This window comes from Nicotiana sylvestris, chromosome 8 (assembly GCF_000393655.2).
Source record: "Nicotiana sylvestris chromosome 8, ASM39365v2, whole genome shotgun sequence".
In the NCBI taxonomy this organism is placed as follows: Eukaryota; Viridiplantae; Streptophyta; class Magnoliopsida; order Solanales; family Solanaceae; genus Nicotiana; species Nicotiana sylvestris.
Genome location: NC_091064.1, coordinates 1689739 through 1707360, shown reverse-complemented (window position 1 = coordinate 1707360; position 17622 = coordinate 1689739). Strand labels below are relative to the sequence as shown.

At 37.4% G+C, this 17622-nt stretch overlaps 1 protein-coding gene across 1 annotated transcript; it reads left to right on the top strand.

The window, feature by feature from the left end:
• The first annotated feature begins 4208 nt into the window (after positions 1 to 4208).
• LOC104231261 (probable alpha,alpha-trehalose-phosphate synthase [UDP-forming] 7) lies at positions 4209 to 12113 on the top strand. The gene is made up of 4 exons (XM_009784221.2): positions 4209 to 4374; positions 5160 to 7238; positions 10615 to 10888; positions 11040 to 12113. Exons 2-4 carry the CDS (start codon positions 5251 to 5253, stop codon positions 11349 to 11351), a joined length of 2574 nt encoding a protein of 857 aa, XP_009782523.1. The 5' UTR covers positions 4209 to 4374; positions 5160 to 5250; the 3' UTR covers positions 11352 to 12113.
• Positions 12114 to 17622: the final 5509 nt, after the last annotated feature.

Genomic DNA, 17622 nt, shown 5'->3' with positions numbered 1-17622 from the left:
CAGTGATTAGTTAAACGGAAGATTTTTATCTTTTATGGAATTGTACCTAGAGTAGGATTCCCCTACTATATAAAGGGGGTCTGATTATTCATTAAACACATTGTAACATACGCATACCAATGCAATATACTGTTATTTTCTTTGTTCAAAGCTCTTATTCTTGTTCGTTAGTGTTTCGTTACTATGAGTCTAGATCGAGGGCGGGTATATCACTAAAGCTGGAATCATCCCCCTCAAGTGGTTTGATAATTTACCACATCTTTATCTGTTTAATCTATCGTAACTTATCGTTTGCATCAAATTGATCCGTGTATTCTTAAAACCACTTACAAATTTAATTGTTATCTGTTTTTTAGGGTAAACCCTGTTATGGCATCTTACCAGGGAATCACTGATCAAATGGAATACAAATTTACAGTGTAGCAGTATGGTCTTTCAACTCCTTTAACCACCTAGTCACATTCTCAAAATCTACATACGTAAGACAGCCTTTTTATTTATTTATTTATTTATTTATTTAATGTAGTGGAGTTTTTCATATATATGATCTTTTAAATAACTCATCCAAAGAACAATAATGAATATTGAAGTTTACTAAAATGGCACCTATTTGACATTAACAAAAGTACTGCAAATGAGATCGAGGGATCAATACTTCTCAGTTCTCTGTTTCAAAAGACCAAAATTTAAGTAATTTATTCTAAGTACTTATTTCTCAACTATAAATAGAAAGAAAACCACAATCTCCAGAATATGAGCAATGAATAAACATGTGCTCTGCAATAATGAGAAAGCATAGTGCAAGAAAACATAAAACAGAGGCAAAGTGATATATTTGGCATAAATTCACATGTTTTTATATGATTTGGATTGAGGTTGTAATTGAATGACAAAACTTCAAATATGTTTTTAAGGAATTTTAATCTATCAATTAGGATAATTATAATTTATAAATAAGCCTTAGTGATCATTAGCAGGGGCAAAGCTAGTAGCCTGACTATGAGTTCGGGCGAACTCAATAACTTTTGTTCAAATAGTGTATTTGCGCTTAAAAAATTTATTAAATACATATAAATATTAAATTTAAAACCAAATTATTAATATTTAAATTCGTCGTTCTAAAATCTAGAACCTATAATACTGAAGTTCATCTCTGATCAAGTGAGTTTAATACATTAATACCTGTGATATGGTCGAGAATGACTTATAATCGAGTTTAATAATGAGATATCAAAGGAAGAGCATCAAGGTTGAAGAAGTAATAATATTTAATTTATATCGAATATATAATACACTTTTCGCTAACCTTTTTTACTCCAAAAAATCATAAGGAGTAGATATTTTGGAAATGCTGCTGGTGGCCCGTGAGCCCCGTGAGTTCTTTTGATATTAAAGAAATTAAATGAAAAAAAAAATTGTATCACGTACAATAATAATAATGATTTTTTTGGTTAGTATATTTCTCTAGATATACAGATTTAAACTTCTTCATTTTACTATTTGGTATTATTTTCTATTATTCCGTCGAAAAAGGACACATTTTAGAAACTTAGAAATTATTTAAAATTATAAGTTTCAATTTTTGTTTTCTTTATTAAACGTTATGTCAAGTCAAACGATAATATAAAATTAAAGCGGAGGGAGTTGTATTTTAATGTTTCACTGATGGCTAGTCTTTCAGAAAATCACCCACCTAGTTTTCAGTAGGTTCAAATTTCAATTTCATCTGAGTGATTTCGTTCAAGTTCTTTCCTCCCTTTAATCCACGGTAGATAAATGAATTTAATTTATAATACTTAATTTATTTTACATTGTCAATATATTTTTGATTTTTTAATTTAAAATTTTAACCAGACCTAATTATTCAATGCGATTTGAAACGATTTTTTTTAATATAATCACAATTTTACATTGCATTAAAAATAATTATAATTTAATATTTTTTTTTAATATTTAGAATTTTAAAATCAACTAAAATTTGCTTATTAAGCTTTTTCTTATTTGAACTATGATAAATGGACCTTGGCCTAATTCAACCCTAAAAGCTAACTCATCAGGTGTTAGGGGTGTTCAAAGTCGAACCGAAACCGAAGCTTAATGGCTTATTGGTATCGGGTTAACGGTTTAACGGACGGGGAACATATTGAAATTTTTTTATTAACGGCTTATCGGTTTGGGGACGGATTATTCAATTTTCTTAACAGATAATCCGTTAACCTGTTAAGAATATATATAAAATTTATTTTTATCCATATATATATATATATTAAATAATCAAAAATCCCTCTTCCACTTCCAGTACTCTATCTCTATTACTAATTTGTTATTAGACAAATTTTAATTGCTTGCTTCGCGCATTCTTTTCAATCCTATCAAACCAAAAACAATTTACTTGATTGCTTCACTTTTTCTTACCACCTCCAGTAGGTGCAGTGGAAGTACCAAAACTTAACAAACAAGAGATAGTTTAATTTAACGAGTAGAATCTGCTGTTAAATTGGGTTAAACACATACATCTGCAGATTTGCTTGCATGTAAAAAAAAGTCAGTCCGCACACATTTCGGCAGGTGTTCTTGGATTGTTTAGAAATTAGAGCGACATCTAAAAAAATTTGGAACATTTATAAAATAAGAGCAAGAAATCCCATTCTTTGACCAACATCAGCAAACATTTGAAGCACGGCGAAGCAAATTTTGGACCCTCGCTAAATTTGGTAAATTGCGTCATGTGCAATATAGATTGAATTAGGCCGATAAACCGCCCGAAAAGAGCTAAACTGATACCAATTTGTCTGATATCTTATCGGGTGGCTAGCGGATTAATACATTTAAAAGCCGATAACCGATAAGCCAAACCGTTAAGAGTAAATAACCGCTCAATCCGCCCGATAAGCAGCCCTATCAGGTGTAATTGTCAAAGTAATTTAGAGAGACCACCCATCCCTTAAACGACCGATGTGGGACTCTTTTCAACACCTATAATATGGGAGCTCTTAATGAGCCCATCCCTGATACCATAATAAAAAAAATATGCTTGGGCTTAGCTCAACCTCAAAAGCAAGCTAATGAGGTGAGTATAACCTAAAACTATATAAAGACATGGGCGGATTTAAGCCTAATATATGCTGACACCTATGCTCCAAAGAGACTAAATGATGCACTTAGTTGAATAATGTGTTATTTATCTAGAGGAGCAGAGATTAAGTTCTACTTAGTATTTTTTTCTCTTTTCTCTAATAATACACTTATATTATAGAAATCCTAGATCCGCAATAAAGAGACCTATTTATATTTTTTTCACCCGACATGGGACTCAACATCATACATATCAATTAGTGTTGTAATGTCCGACTACCTCATTAGAGCATGATAATTCGTTTGTTTTGCTTTATGTCAATTAATATTTGAATCGATTACTTGGCTTGAGAAATCTTTTTTATAGTTCTTTTAAGTTTTTTTCCTTTTACAAGTCATTAGTGTTGCATCTAGGTAGTCGCATGTCATTATCCCTTTATTCTGCCACCAGACCTCTCTGTAACAATATTCCTATATAACAACACTTTTTTTATAAACGTCAGGCTTTTTCGGAAACCATTTTTATGTTATGTTATATTATATATTCTCTATAACAACACTTCGCTATAACATCCAAAAATATTTAGAACAAACGAGACTGTTATATAGAGATGTTTAACCGTATTAACAATATAAACCTATCCAAATCAAACACTACTTGATTATTTCAGGCTCAAAAGTAAGGACAAATTAGAAGATGATATTTACATTTATATGAAAAATAAGCAACTCATCACCATATTGAGCACTTGTAAATTTTTATTATAACACAAATTTGTAATAATATTATGTTTTTTTTGGCTTAAAGTTTGTATTATACAATCCCCACGTGCCTACTTGAGATAGGTCTTTTTAAAAAAGAAAGGAAAAAGAAAGAAAAGATGTAAGGTCTTATTTACCTTTTTTGTAGTCCCCATCTACTATATTTTTATTATTTTTCCTTTTGGTTGGCGGTGGCTTTAGCCTTTGGTGACAGAAATAGGCACTACCCTAATTTGAAAGCTCACGTTTTTGTTTCATGGTCAGCAATTGTCACCTACTAATTATATTCAACAAAATTATATTATTGTTTGAATATTCATTTATCCAGCTCAGGAACTTTCTTTGTACATAATAATATTGGTGGATCACTTTTTTATTTTAATTTTATTTTACATAAAGAACAAACAAACCCAACAAAGGTTCTTTCTTTGTTCAAACCCTAGACTTTCACCAATCTTGAAAACTTGCAAGATCGAATCTTTTTTATTTTTTGCTGCAAATGATTCAAAAGGGGTTCCTCCAAATTGAATATCTGAGGTGGGTTTTGATTTATTTTCCCCAAAAATCAGTACTTTTTGTGTTTCTTGGTTTAATTTATCTGAAAAATCAATATCATGGCATGCTGCAAGTCTTCTTTAATTTTTGCTGCCAAGAATTGAAAAGGGGTTTTTACTAATTGAATATCTGAGATGGGGTTTGATTTATTTTCCCAATTTTTTTTGTCTGTGTTTCTTTTGGTTTAATTTATCTGAAAACCAAGATTTGAAATGCTGTAGTTTGATTTCGTGTGGCATAGTTTAAAGATCATATCTTTTATTAGTTACTTTATATGGGCTTGTTTGGTTTATTTCAATTAGCATTTTCTTTTTCTTGTTTTGTCTGTGGTTTGGTTTTTTGGTCTATGACCAATTGAGATATCTTGGGCTACCGTTTTACGCTGTGGCAGAGCCAGAAATTTATAGAAGGGATTCAAAAGTAGCAAATTTTTGAACCCTGTTTGCCAGTTCACTAGAATTTTCTCTTATGTCAAGGACATTCAACAGCTTATATGTAATCGAAAACATTCAATTTTGCCCAATTTGACAGTATAATTTTTCAATGAAGGAGATTGGATCCCTTTCTTCAACCTAGCTATGCCACTGGTGTTATGTTTTAGCTAGTTGTATGTAAATTTGTAGAGTTTGATGTATTGCAATGAACCAGGCCGAAAAAGAAGCGAATGAATATATAGGATTCGTATTGACCAACATAACTAGTTTGAGGCATTCTTGTTGTTGCTGTCATTATTTGTATGTAACTTGTACTAATTGATGTCGTTGCAGGTAATTAAGAGCTACCCAATTGAAGGGTTGAGGTTGCATTGTAGGGAGACTTCTTTATGCTTGGAAAAGACAGTAAAGAATATTACTAAAAATGATTTCGAGATCGTATACCAATCTTTTAGATTTGGCTTCTGGGAATTTTCCGACAATGGGAAGAGAGAGGGAGCGGAGACGGATGCCACGGGTAATGACAGTGCCCGGGAGTATTTGTGAGCTGGATGATGACCAGGCTAATAGTGTTTCATCTGAGAATCCGTCTTCGCTGGCTGGTGATCGGATGATTATAGTGGCAAATCTGTTGCCATTGAAAGCAAAAAGGAGACCAGACAATAAAGGATGGAGCTTTAGTTGGAATGAGGACTCCTTACTTTTGAGACTTAAGGATGGATTACCTGAAGACATGGAAGTGCTATATGTTGGGTCGTTATGTGTTGATGTTGACCCGATTGAACAGGATGATGTTTCTAATTATCTGTTGGATAAGTTTAGATGTGTTCCTGCATTTCTTCCGCCAAATATTGTGGAGAAATATTACGAGGGCTTCTGTAAGAGGCATTTGTGGCCACTGTTTCATTACATGTTGCCGTTCTCACCTGACCATGGAGGCCGCTTTGATCGCTCTATGTGGGAAGCATATGTTTCTGCCAACAAGTTGTTTTCACAAAAAGTAGTTGAGGTTCTTAATCCTGAGGATGACTTTGTCTGGATTCATGATTATCATTTGATGGTGTTGCCAACGTTCTTGAGGAGGCGGTTCAATCGTTTGAGAATGGGGTTTTTCCTTCACAGTCCATTTCCTTCATCTGAGATTTACAGGACACTTCCTGTTAGAGAGGAAATACTCAAGGCTTTGCTCTGTGCTGACATTGTTGGATTCCACACTTTTGACTACGCGAGACACTTCCTCTCTTGTTGCAGTCGGATGTTGGGTTTAGAGTATCAGTCTAAAAGAGGTTATATTGGGTTAGAATACTATGGACGGACAGTAGGCATCAAGATTATGCCCGTCGGGATACATATGGGTCATATTGAGTCCATGAAGAAACTTGCAGCGAAAGAGTTGATGCTTAATGCGCTAAAGCAGCAATTTGAAGGGAAAACTGTGTTGCTAGGTGCCGATGACCTGGATATTTTCAAAGGTATAAACTTAAAGCTTCTAGCTATGGAACAGATGCTCAAACATCACCCCAAGTGGCAAGGGCAGGCTGTGTTGGTCCAGATTGCAAATCCTACGAGGGGTAAAGGAGTAGATTTTGACGAAATACAGGCTGAGATATCGGAAAGCTGTAAGAGAATCAATAAGCAATTCGGCAAGCCTGGATATGAGCCTATAGTTTATATTGATAGGCCCGTGTCAAGCAGTGAACGCATGGCATATTACAGTATTGCAGAATGTGTTGTTGTCACGGCTGTGAGGGATGGGATGAACCTAACTCCGTATGAGTACATTGCTTGTCGACAAGGAATGTCTGGCTCAGAAGCAGATTCAGATGTAGATGAACCTAAGAAGAGCATGTTAGTTGTATCTGAATTCATTGGGTGTTCACCTTCACTGAGTGGGGCCATTCGAGTCAACCCGTGGAATGTTGAAGCAACTGCTGAGGCAATGAATGAGGCTATATCTATGGCTGAACCAGAGAAGCAGCTACGGCATGAAAAGCATTATCGTTACGTTAGCACCCACGATGTTGCTTATTGGGCAAGAAGCTTCTTGCAAGATATGGAGAGGACTTGTATGGATCACTTTAGAAAAAGATGCTACGGCATTGGTTTGGGCTTTGGGTTCAGAGTTGTGGCCCTTGACCCTAACTTTAGAAAGCTTTCGATTGATGATATTGAGTCAGCTTATATTAAGTCTAAGAGCAGGGCCATATTCCTTGACTATGACGGAACTATGATGCCTCAGAATTCTCTCATTAAGTCTCCAAGTCCTGAAGTTATCTCAATCCTGAATAAAATTTGTGGTGATCCGAACAATACCGTCTTTATCGTTAGTGGAAGGGGAAGGGACAGCCTGAGCAAATGGTTTTCTCCTTGTAGGAAGCTCGGTCTTGCAGCAGAACATGGCTATTTTGTGAGGTGTGTTTTTGTTCTCTTTTCCTTTTACAATAAATGTTCTGTTGTGCGGAGCATTTAATGAATATTTCTATCTTAAAAGCTATATCTTTCCATCCCACATTTAAAGCTATCTCAGGGATTATTATGACCAATCTCCCTTCTCCCAAGAGTGACAGAATACTCCTGTATCTTCTGATCTTTCGACGCTTATTTGAGAACAGTGCAAATCCATTCCTTAATCTTTTTTGCTCAAAGTAAATGTATCTTCATATTATGACTTCCCTCCACCTAGTCACGCCATGTGTCTTTGTTGGATGTCCACCTAGTAATGTCAAAAGATTTGAAGCTTGCATTGAAATAAATTCTGTTTTCCTCCATGAAAAGCTATCGCAGCTACCCGCTTGAGTAGATGGGAAAAGAAAGGATGACTAAGAAGTGATCACAGTGGGTGAAAACTGAGGTAAGGAAGAGGATATAGTGATTCTGGTGGAAAGTGATGCCAGAATAGGTTGTTCCACAGTCCTAGGAAGTAGGAAAGAGAACTATTCCGGGAAGAGTGCCCAGGAGCATTTTTTGGGGTAAATAATATTCTTGAGCATGGACATGATATTATTCCACTCCTTTATCATTGCTTTTACGCTATCCTTAGGACACTCCCATTCATCATTATAGCATTGATCTAATTCTTACTATTCGTATACTTAATTTTTTTGATAATGAACATTTATTTTTAAATTAAAAATATATAACTGTATGGGGTTGAGGGTGCTCACTTGCTGAGCTCCTTGCCTTCCACAGTTGAGATGCAGGGTTCAAACCCTATCAGTAGTGTTCCCCTTTCCCTCTCCCCCTCCACCTCCCTTGATGTAATAAAAATTTTGAAAAACAAAAAAAAAAGCATATATAACTGTGTAATCACTACTTGGGAAACCAAGCACGACACAGGGAATTGCCTAGTAATTACGTTACGACAAACAAACATGCCTTTGTAATTACTAAGCTTTGTAGTTACTAGATCGGTTAATTACAAGGGACAGCCTCATATCATAAGGATCTACTGGAAATTTGTGAGGGATGTAGCATAGAATGATACTTCGTCTCTAGAACATCCTAAAGGGAAATTTTTTACATAAACTGGGAAGGGAGAACATTTTAGAACTCCAACAAACTTCAGTTTATTCCGTAATATTTTCTTGATAAGATAAGATAAATTTCATTAAAAGAGTACCAAGGAGGTACCACCAAGATACAAAATTAGACCAGAGCTGTTACAGTTGCATCACCAAAACATCCAGAAAATCAAGATACTGAAATAAGTTCGCTTTCATATTTCTCCTGCACCAAAAGCATAAATTCACAAAAGAAATATGATTCTTTTGGTCTTCAAAGCATCTCTTATTCCTTTCCAACCAATATATTAAACTGAGGAAGCTAACTATATGGTTTAAATTATAAACACTGCTCATTTGACACCAAAACGCCTAAAGCTGAAATGCATCTGTACATAAGGCTACATTTGTCTTCCTCTTTTGCATGGGAGGCTAGCAGGTCTTAGTTTCTATCATAGTATAATCTGTTAGCTTTGTCCCTCCAGTTGATAGGCTGTGATGCTGTACGCAGATTTGGGGCTTCATATCCGAATTGTGCTGAGATTTCATTTTTTTTGTATGATGTACATATTACAATTGGTAAATAAAAAAATTTTAATTACCAAAAAATATATATATGAGCTATTGAATCCCCTTGACATGAAGAAAAATTCAAATATAGTGGTAAAGGGGTTTCAAAATTGCTTTAGGTCATATGTTTAAATTCCAACTGTGACATCCTAGAATTTGTTTGAACCCCTTTTTATAAATTTATGGTTCCGACACTGGGTAAGGTAGACTCAATGTCAGCTAAGGAGTTATTCTACAGCGGGATAAGGAAAGGAATTAACAAGGAGAAGCAACAGAAAGGAAAAAAGTGTTGGCCGGCATTTTGGTGGAAATTTTGGAGAGAAAAGGATTCTCATAGTTTCTTGGAGCATCTTAACTCCTCTACAATGAATCTCCTGAATCACTTGTCTTACTAGGATATCCCCAGTTCTAGTTCTATGCTGAAACCTCAGATTCCTTCCCCTTGACACTACCTAGTTCCGCCACTGACCTTACCTGGGAAATGTTCAGAAATAGCTGCCAAAGCTGTGATGCCCTTTGACGCTGTAAAAGCAGGTGGTGATGTCCTCTTCACACTTATAACATCTGTTACAAAAAATCAATCCCCTCTTTTGCAGATTGCCTTGACTCAGAGCAGCCTCATGAGCCAAAATTCAATTGATCTGCTACTTTATGCGGAGCTTTGCTTCTCCATATCCTCTAGCGCCATTATTGTTCCAGTCGTAGTGGCAGTGAGGGATTTATAACACGAATAAGCGGAGAAAATATCATTCTGTGGGAGGGTCCAAATTAGTCTATCAGGTTCAGGTCCGACGTCCAGTGTCTGCATAACTTCCCCGTCCCTGTAATTGTTGAGTGACGCTTTAGACCTCTTAACCATTTCAATGCTTTCTCAGTTTAATCTACTAACACTGTCGTATTCTGCATTGAGCTATTGATGCCTCTGAAATCTGTGCTATGCTTAAAATGTCAAGAAACAGTTCTGATAGGGGAATGGACTAGTCACGGATCTTGTCAAGATAGGATTCAGGTTCTACTGATATGTAGTTGATGAAATGAGTATTTCTGTTTTTCATGTTTCTTTCTAAAATATACTCCATCCCAATTTATGTGGCAATGTTTGACTGGACACGAAGTTTAAGAAAAAAATAAGGACTTTTGAAACTTGTGTTCTAAAATAGGGTAGACTTTTGTGTGACTAAGTTTAATTGTTTCTAAATTAGGAAGCATGATACTCTTTCTAGGACAGACTAAAAAGGAAAGTATGCTACATAAATTGGGACCGAGGAAGTAACTTATTTTTCCAGAATTAATGGTCGAAGACTATATTACGGGACCATCAATGTCTTGTAGACGTGGAAGTACATATTATTAAGAAATTTGTACTTTCAGGGTCTTAGAAATTAGGAATTAGGTTGGGTTCAACCGTCAAAATATAGTTGGCAAAAGGTTCAATTCTCTTCAGCTTAACCATGTAGATTTCCCCCTTCTATTCTTGTTGTCTTGTGATTTGCATTTGATAAAGCATTTGAAATGTTGTTATTGGAAAAAATAGTTGAAATTAATATTTTTATTTCTTTTGTTAAAGAAAGCATTTGAAATTATTGTTGAAATACCTCGCTCTCCTTTTTGTAGTTTGGTAGCGGACCACATGAATTCGCCCGAGCTCCTCATTTGTTTCGTTGAGCTCAAGCTTGTCTTATTTGACTTTGCTGATTTTTTATCTTGTGATGTGACAGATGGTCACAAGATCAGGAATGGCAAACATGCAGTCAGAACTCTGATTTTGGTTGGATGCATCTTGCCGAACCAGTATTGCAATCCTATACAGATTCTACAGATGGATCTTGCATTGAAAAAAAGGAAAGTGCTATAGTGTGGCAGTATCGTGATGCAGATACCGGCTTTGGGTTTTCTCAGGCAAAGGAGATGCTTGATCATCTAGAGAGTGTTTTAGCAAATGAACCTGTTGCTGTCAAAAGTGGGCAGTTCATTGTGGAAGTCAAACCTCAGGTACATATACTTTTCCCAACTACCAAATTGGTTGTTTCTTTCTAACTATTGATGATGTTTGATTTGTCCATCTTTGGTAGATTGCAGTCTCTTAAATGTTGTTCCTAACACATGGTCTGAGTATCTTTACTTTTCTCTTTTTCCATTCTAGGGTGTCACCAAAGGTTTAGTTGCAGAAAAAATCTTCACATCGTTGGCAGGGAAAGGGAAAATGGCAGATTTTGTGCTTTGCATTGGTGATGATCGATCTGATGAGGATATGTTTGAGATCATCGGTGATGCTTTATCCAGAAATATTCTTTCTTATGATACCAAAGTATTTGCCTGCACAGTGGGACAAAAACCAAGCAAAGCTAAATATTATTTGGACGACACTTCAGAGGTTAGACTTATGCTAGAGTCTCTCGCTGAAGCAACTCTTACTCCAGCGACTTCTGATGAAGAAGCTGACAACTCGGATTGAGTGTAAACTGCTAGTAGCCTTGGTTTTGTTTGGTTTCCTTCTTACTGCATATATACATATTCCAGGTTGGGCCAGTGACTTTTGTCTCTTCATAGTTAGCTTTAGGTTTAAGAAAATGGAATTACAAATTCCGCTCATCATTCTTTCCTTTTGACATTGATCCATTCTTTTACCCCTTGCCTGGAATTATCTTGTGTATGAGAAGTGGAGTACTGAAGTTAGAAACTGCCAAAATCCTAGAGTCCGATGAACATTTAGGGACCCATTAGAAGGAAGGAAACGAGGCGCAGGTGAGAGGCATGGTATCAACTATTTTACAAAATAGGCAGCGAATTTTGCTGAACTGAAACTTTTGACCACTCCTGAATTATGCTGGAACGAATGAACGAATAAAGAGCTGACATTTATTGCGGCGGATAAGCTTATTTTGAAGGTTGTCTTGTGACTGCTTAGCATCAAAGAAGTATCTTTGGGTTTATGTAAGATTTCAGGTTAGACAAGAATTGTGTCGATGGACATGGAATCTGTTGTGGTAAATAAGCATCAACATTTGGATTGAGGCGATGGCATTTTGGCGATCTTATTGTACAGACTGTTAGGTGATGAAAGGGATGTATTATCTCGATTTCTTTTTTGGTTCATTTGGAAAATATTGTGTGGATACAGGTAATGCAATAATATTTTCTATAAATTGGTAAACCTTCTGGTGTTTTACTAATGATAAAACTCACCTTTGGGTGTCAACCATTCATTTTGTTGCTATGACTTTGTGAGTACTGACTATATCTCCATGCCATCTTTCTGTTTGTTTGTTCTTTTTCCCTTTCCCTTTTTGGACCATATTATAAAATACCATGCTGTGATTTGAAATTTTGTACTCCAACAACGGCTCCCGTGTAATCCCACGAGTAGGGTTTGTGGAGGGTAATGTGTACACTGTCCTTATTCCTATCTCGTGAAGGTTTAGAGTCTGTTTCCGATAGACTTGAATGTACTAAACTATGCAAGTCAAATGAACGTCACTAACCATTTGTGATAATATGAATGTTGCGAACATCAATTCTCAAAAAGGTAAAAATCTTGCTAGTATTGTCACTTCATAGCAGAGTTATGGAGAATTTGAGCTGAGACAAGTGAATACTGGTTTTAGAATAATGTCCAAAGCACATGGCATGATACAACTCCCTATTCCTGGAAAATTTAGTACCACCAAGGATCGACCAGTTTAATTTCCGAATGAAAATGACATATATTGCATAGTATTGTTGGATGGTGGGAGGTGACATTCATTACTATATTCTGCACATTGCAGGAAGGAGATATATTCCTTTTTTTTTGTTGTTGGGGGGGGGGGAGTTGGTGGGTGGGGGATGGAGGGTGGAGGGGGCTCCTTTTGTGCAACACATCCCTATGAAGTATGAACCAGCTCCCCTATTGTAACTAATCACAAAATTCGCAAGACGGTGAATGTCACAGGGGCGTTTTTGGTCAGTCAAAACTCACACCCGCGCGACAGTCAAGTCGTACACTTGACTCAGCCTTCCCCAAACACTTAGCCAATTTTAAGCAAGTTTGGCTTAAACGAAATTTTGGCAGCAATTCAATAAGAACACACGCATATAAGGGAAAATCCCAACTTTTGCATTAATGTGGAAAATATACAAAGGACCCCTCACTTTGCTATGAACACAGTTCGCTCACAACCCACTTTTGACGAAGAACACAAGTCGTTCTTGTCAACACTAAGATCTGCCCAAGCCAAACCTTAGCCCCTTTTTTGAAACAACTGAAACCCTCATGTTTCACTCTTGTTTCCCACTTAGAATTTCACATGAAATTCCCCACACTCTATGCCTAAGTCACAAAGGCCCTATTTATAGAATATAGGCAGCCCTTAGACTTGACAGCACATGACACTTGTCGTCTACAGCTTTTGCCACTTGTCGGGCTAAGACAAATCTGTTCCTAACATGTAGTTGACATCCCCAACTACTTAGGACACACTATACACGAAATGGGGTCATGATACAAGCATAATCAGATCATGGGACAAAAAAGGTTATGACAAGGTAACCGCCAACTACTTTTCATGTGCATTGCATGTGCCATCTTCACTTAGCCAGCTGACTCGCGCCCAAGGCTAGCATTGCGCCCAGCCTTGGCTCATCTTGACATTGCTCCGCGCCAATGCCTTGCCCGCAATCCGCTGCCTATGATTTTGCCGCACATGCCCAACGCCGCTGCCGCCCGCACACTGTCTTGGCCCAATTTCTGCCTTGCCCATGTCAACCTTCATTTCCCTCGTGCCATTGCTTGTATTTTCCTTCACATAGCTTTGCCTTAGCTATTGAAAGCCTTTTCCATCATCCCGCATTTCCGTCTTGTATTAGCTTAGCCCGCACTTAGCTGCCACAACCCAAAGTGTCGTGCCACTGACTTTGGCGCGCATGCCGTGCCATGCCGCCCTAACATTGCCCACGCAGCTTTGTCAAGCCTTTGCCAAGCGCGCCTTGCCTGTCCCAAGGCCTTGGCCAATACTTGCTTACAACAGCCCTCAATGACAATGTCTTGTCTGTCACCCGCATGATCGTTTTGCCTGCACATAGGCCAAATGACAAGGCCATCATGCCCAAATCCTTTCCACAACCGTGCCACGCCCGATGACAAAGAGTCAGGCCCTAACAAACCACGCACACCCTTTGAAATCGACGTCCTCATCGAGCCGTCTCAATGAAGCAGCCCCAAGGGGTTGTTGACATACACAACCCCTAGTTCTCCATTCCCATCAGCCACAATGGCATTTGCCTCCGCCACGTATTCCTGTTTCTCTGCAGCCTACATAGCATTCACCCTAGCCTGCACCGGACAGTCCTTCTTCAAGTGCGGTCCACTACAAGTGAAGCAGCCTTTGAACTTGCCGCTCCTTTATTTGCCGTTGTGATTCTTTTGTCTCACATTCTTGGCAAAGCCCTCATCTTCGGCAGCTTGGCCCTTCCCTCTTTTCTTCCATTCCCTAGCTTTCCCGTCAGCCTTTGAATGCGAAGTTCCAGCAGGGTCATCACCTATGTTCAGGTCAGCCAACGCATCTGCCGCAACAATGGCAGTAGAGAGGCATTGAACATTCTGCCTTCTCAACTCCAATTGCTCCCAATCCTTCAATCCACTCATGAAGTAATGCAGCTTATCTTCCCCTGCCATATTACTTACATTGAGCATCAAGGACGAAAATTCCTTGACATACTCCCCCACCGTGCCACTTTGTTTCAAGCGACGCAGTCTATCTCGTGCCAACCACGACGAATTAGTTGGAAGGAATTGGGATTTTAATTCCTTCTCCAGCATCTCCCAAGTTCCAATCTTGGGAAGTCCAGCACTTTCCGTTTCTGTCATTCGTGTGCGCCACCACACCTTTGCATCACCAGTCAAATACATTGGTGTGATTGTCACCTTGTCGTCATCCGTCACACGTGCAGCCTGGAAATACTGCTCCATATCCCACAAGAAATTTTCCAGTTCTTTGGAACTTCTTGCACCCCCATATGCCTTTGGCTCTGGAATCCTCAACTTTGTGCGTTCATCACTTCTAGGGACAACAGTTTGCAATTCCCTTCGAAGTTGAACCACTTCCTCGCGCAGTTCTTCCTTCTCTTGGCGTACCAAGGCCATTTCTGCCAGCGTTGTCTCATGTCTCGCTGCATAATCTGTCTCTAACCGTGCCATTCTCGCAAGAGCAGAAGAATCGCCATTTACTTCGAGAGCCTGCCCAACGAGTGCTTCCAACTGCTCTATCCTTTGACGCAGTTCCGCATTTGTGCCACCAGCCATGTTCTCAAATAGCCCCACGAATTTTGCCACCGATCGTCTTGCCACTGCCACGAACTTGCCTGGCTCTGATACCAGTTGTCACGGGGGCGTTTTTGGTCAGTCAAAACTCACACCCGCGCGGCAGTCAAGTCATACACTTGACTCAGCCTTCCCCAAACACTTAGCCAATTTTCAGCAAGTTTGGCTTAAACGAAATTTTGGCAGCAATTCAATAAGAACACACACATAAACAGGAAAATCCCAACCTTTGCATTAATGTGGAAAATATACAAAGGAGCCCTCACTTTGCTATGAACACAGTCCGCTCACAGCCCACTTTTGACGAAGAACACAAGTCGTTCTTGTCAACACTAAGATCTGCCCAAGCCAAACCTTAGCCCTTTTTTTGAAACAACTGAAACCCTCACGTTTCACTCTTGTTTCCCACTTAGAATTTCACACGAAATTCCCCACACTCTATGCCTAAGTCACAAAGGCCCTATTTATAGAATATAGGCAGCCCTTAGACTTGACAACACATGACACTTGTCGTCTACAGCTTTTGCCACTTGTCGGGCTAAGACAAATCTATTCCTAACATGTAGTTGACATCCCCAACTACTTAGGACACACTATACACGAAATGGGGTCATGATACAAGCATAATCAGATCATGGGACAAAAGAGGTTATGACAAGGTAACCGCCAACTACTTTTCATGTGCATTGCATGTGCCATCTTCACTTGGCCAGCTGACTCGCGCCCAAGGCTGGCATTGCGCTCAGCCTTGGCTCATCTTGACATTGCTCCGCGCCAATGCCTTGCCCGCAATCCGCTGCCTATGATTTTGCCGCACATGCCCAACGCCGCTGCCGCCTGCACACTGTCTTGGCCCAATTTCTGCCTTGCCCATGTCAACCTTCATTTCCCTCGTGCCATTGCTTGTATTTTCCTTCACATAGCTTTGCCTTAGCTATTGAAAACCTTTTCCATCATCCCGCATTTCCGTCTTGTCTTAGCTTAGCCCGCACTTAGCTGCCACAACCCAAAGTGCCGTGCCACTGACTTTGGCGCGCATGCCATGCCATGCCGCCCTAACATTGCCCACGCAGCTTTGTCAAGCCTTTGCCAAGCGCGCCTTGCCTGTCCCAAGGCCTTGGCCAATACTTGCCTACAACAGCCCTCAATGACAATGTCTTGTCCATCACCTGCATGATCGTTTTGCCCGCACATAGGCCAAATGACAAGGCCATCACGCCCAAATCCTTGCCACAATCGTGCCACGTACGATGACAAAGAGTCAGGCCCTAACAGTGAACCACAGAAATTCCGTAGCAGAGAGTCTTTCTCCTCAATGTGAGAAGTGAGACTCCTCAACTTTTCGCTTTTCGAGAATCAAACTTCTTAATTTATGACATAATATTTGAATATAAAATCTTTAAAGTTTTTTAATATATATTTGAAAATTACGTAAAAAATACAGTAAGTTACAATAATTAACATCAATTTATGTGATAATATTTGACTAAGCACGGAGTTAAAAAATAAAAGAATTTTTATTTTTGGAAAACCTGTGCATATAATCATCAAATAAAGAATAAAATGAATGTCAATAATATATGGTAACATTATTCTATATTTGACTATTTTAGTTAAATACAAATATATATATATTAAAGCAAGAAAGTTACCATATAAAATTGACATTATGGTTAAGCCAAGTGGCAAGCTAATAAATGTCAATAATATATGGTAACATTATTCTATATTTGACTATTTTAGTTAAATATATATATATATATATATATATATATATATATATATATATATATATATATATATATATATATATATATATAAAGCAAGAAAGTTACCATATAAAATTGACATTATGGTTAAGCCAAGTGGCAAGCTAATAAATGTCAATAATATATGGTAACATTATTCTATATTTGACTATTTTAGTTAAATACAAATATATATATATATATATATATATATATATATATATATATATACGGAATTTGAATTAAAAGATAATTTTGAATTTACAGATAAAGTTCTAAAATTCGAATTCTATATTTGACTATTTTAGTTAAATACAAATATATATATATTAAAGCAAGAAAGTTACCATATAAAATTGACATTATGGTTAAGCCAAGTGGCAAGCTAATAAATGTCAATAATATATGGTAACATTATTCTATATTTGACTATTTTAGTTAAATACAAATATATATATATTAAAGCAATATATATATATATATATATATATATATATATATATATATATATACGGAATTTGAATTAAAAGATAATTTTGAATTTACAGATAAAGTTCTAAAATTCGAATTTAAATTAAAAATAAAATTTATCTATTTTTATCATGTTATCATACTTAATTCGGTTAATGGTCATATGCAATCATGTAAGGAAATTTTGTTATTTTTTATAATTATTTAAA

Bases quoted from the DNA above. Each gene is read 5' to 3' on its own strand.
- LOC104231261 (XM_009784221.2), top strand. From the start codon at position 5,251: ATGATTTCGAGATCGTATACCAATCTTTTAGATTTGGCTTCTGGGAAT. The intron at 7,239-10,614 runs GTGTGTTTTTGT...GTGATGTGACAG, and splicing joins GAACATGGCTATTTTGTGAG to ATGGTCACAAGATCAGGAAT. The intron at 10,889-11,039 runs GTACATATACTT...TTTCCATTCTAG, and splicing joins TTGTGGAAGTCAAACCTCAG to GGTGTCACCAAAGGTTTAGT.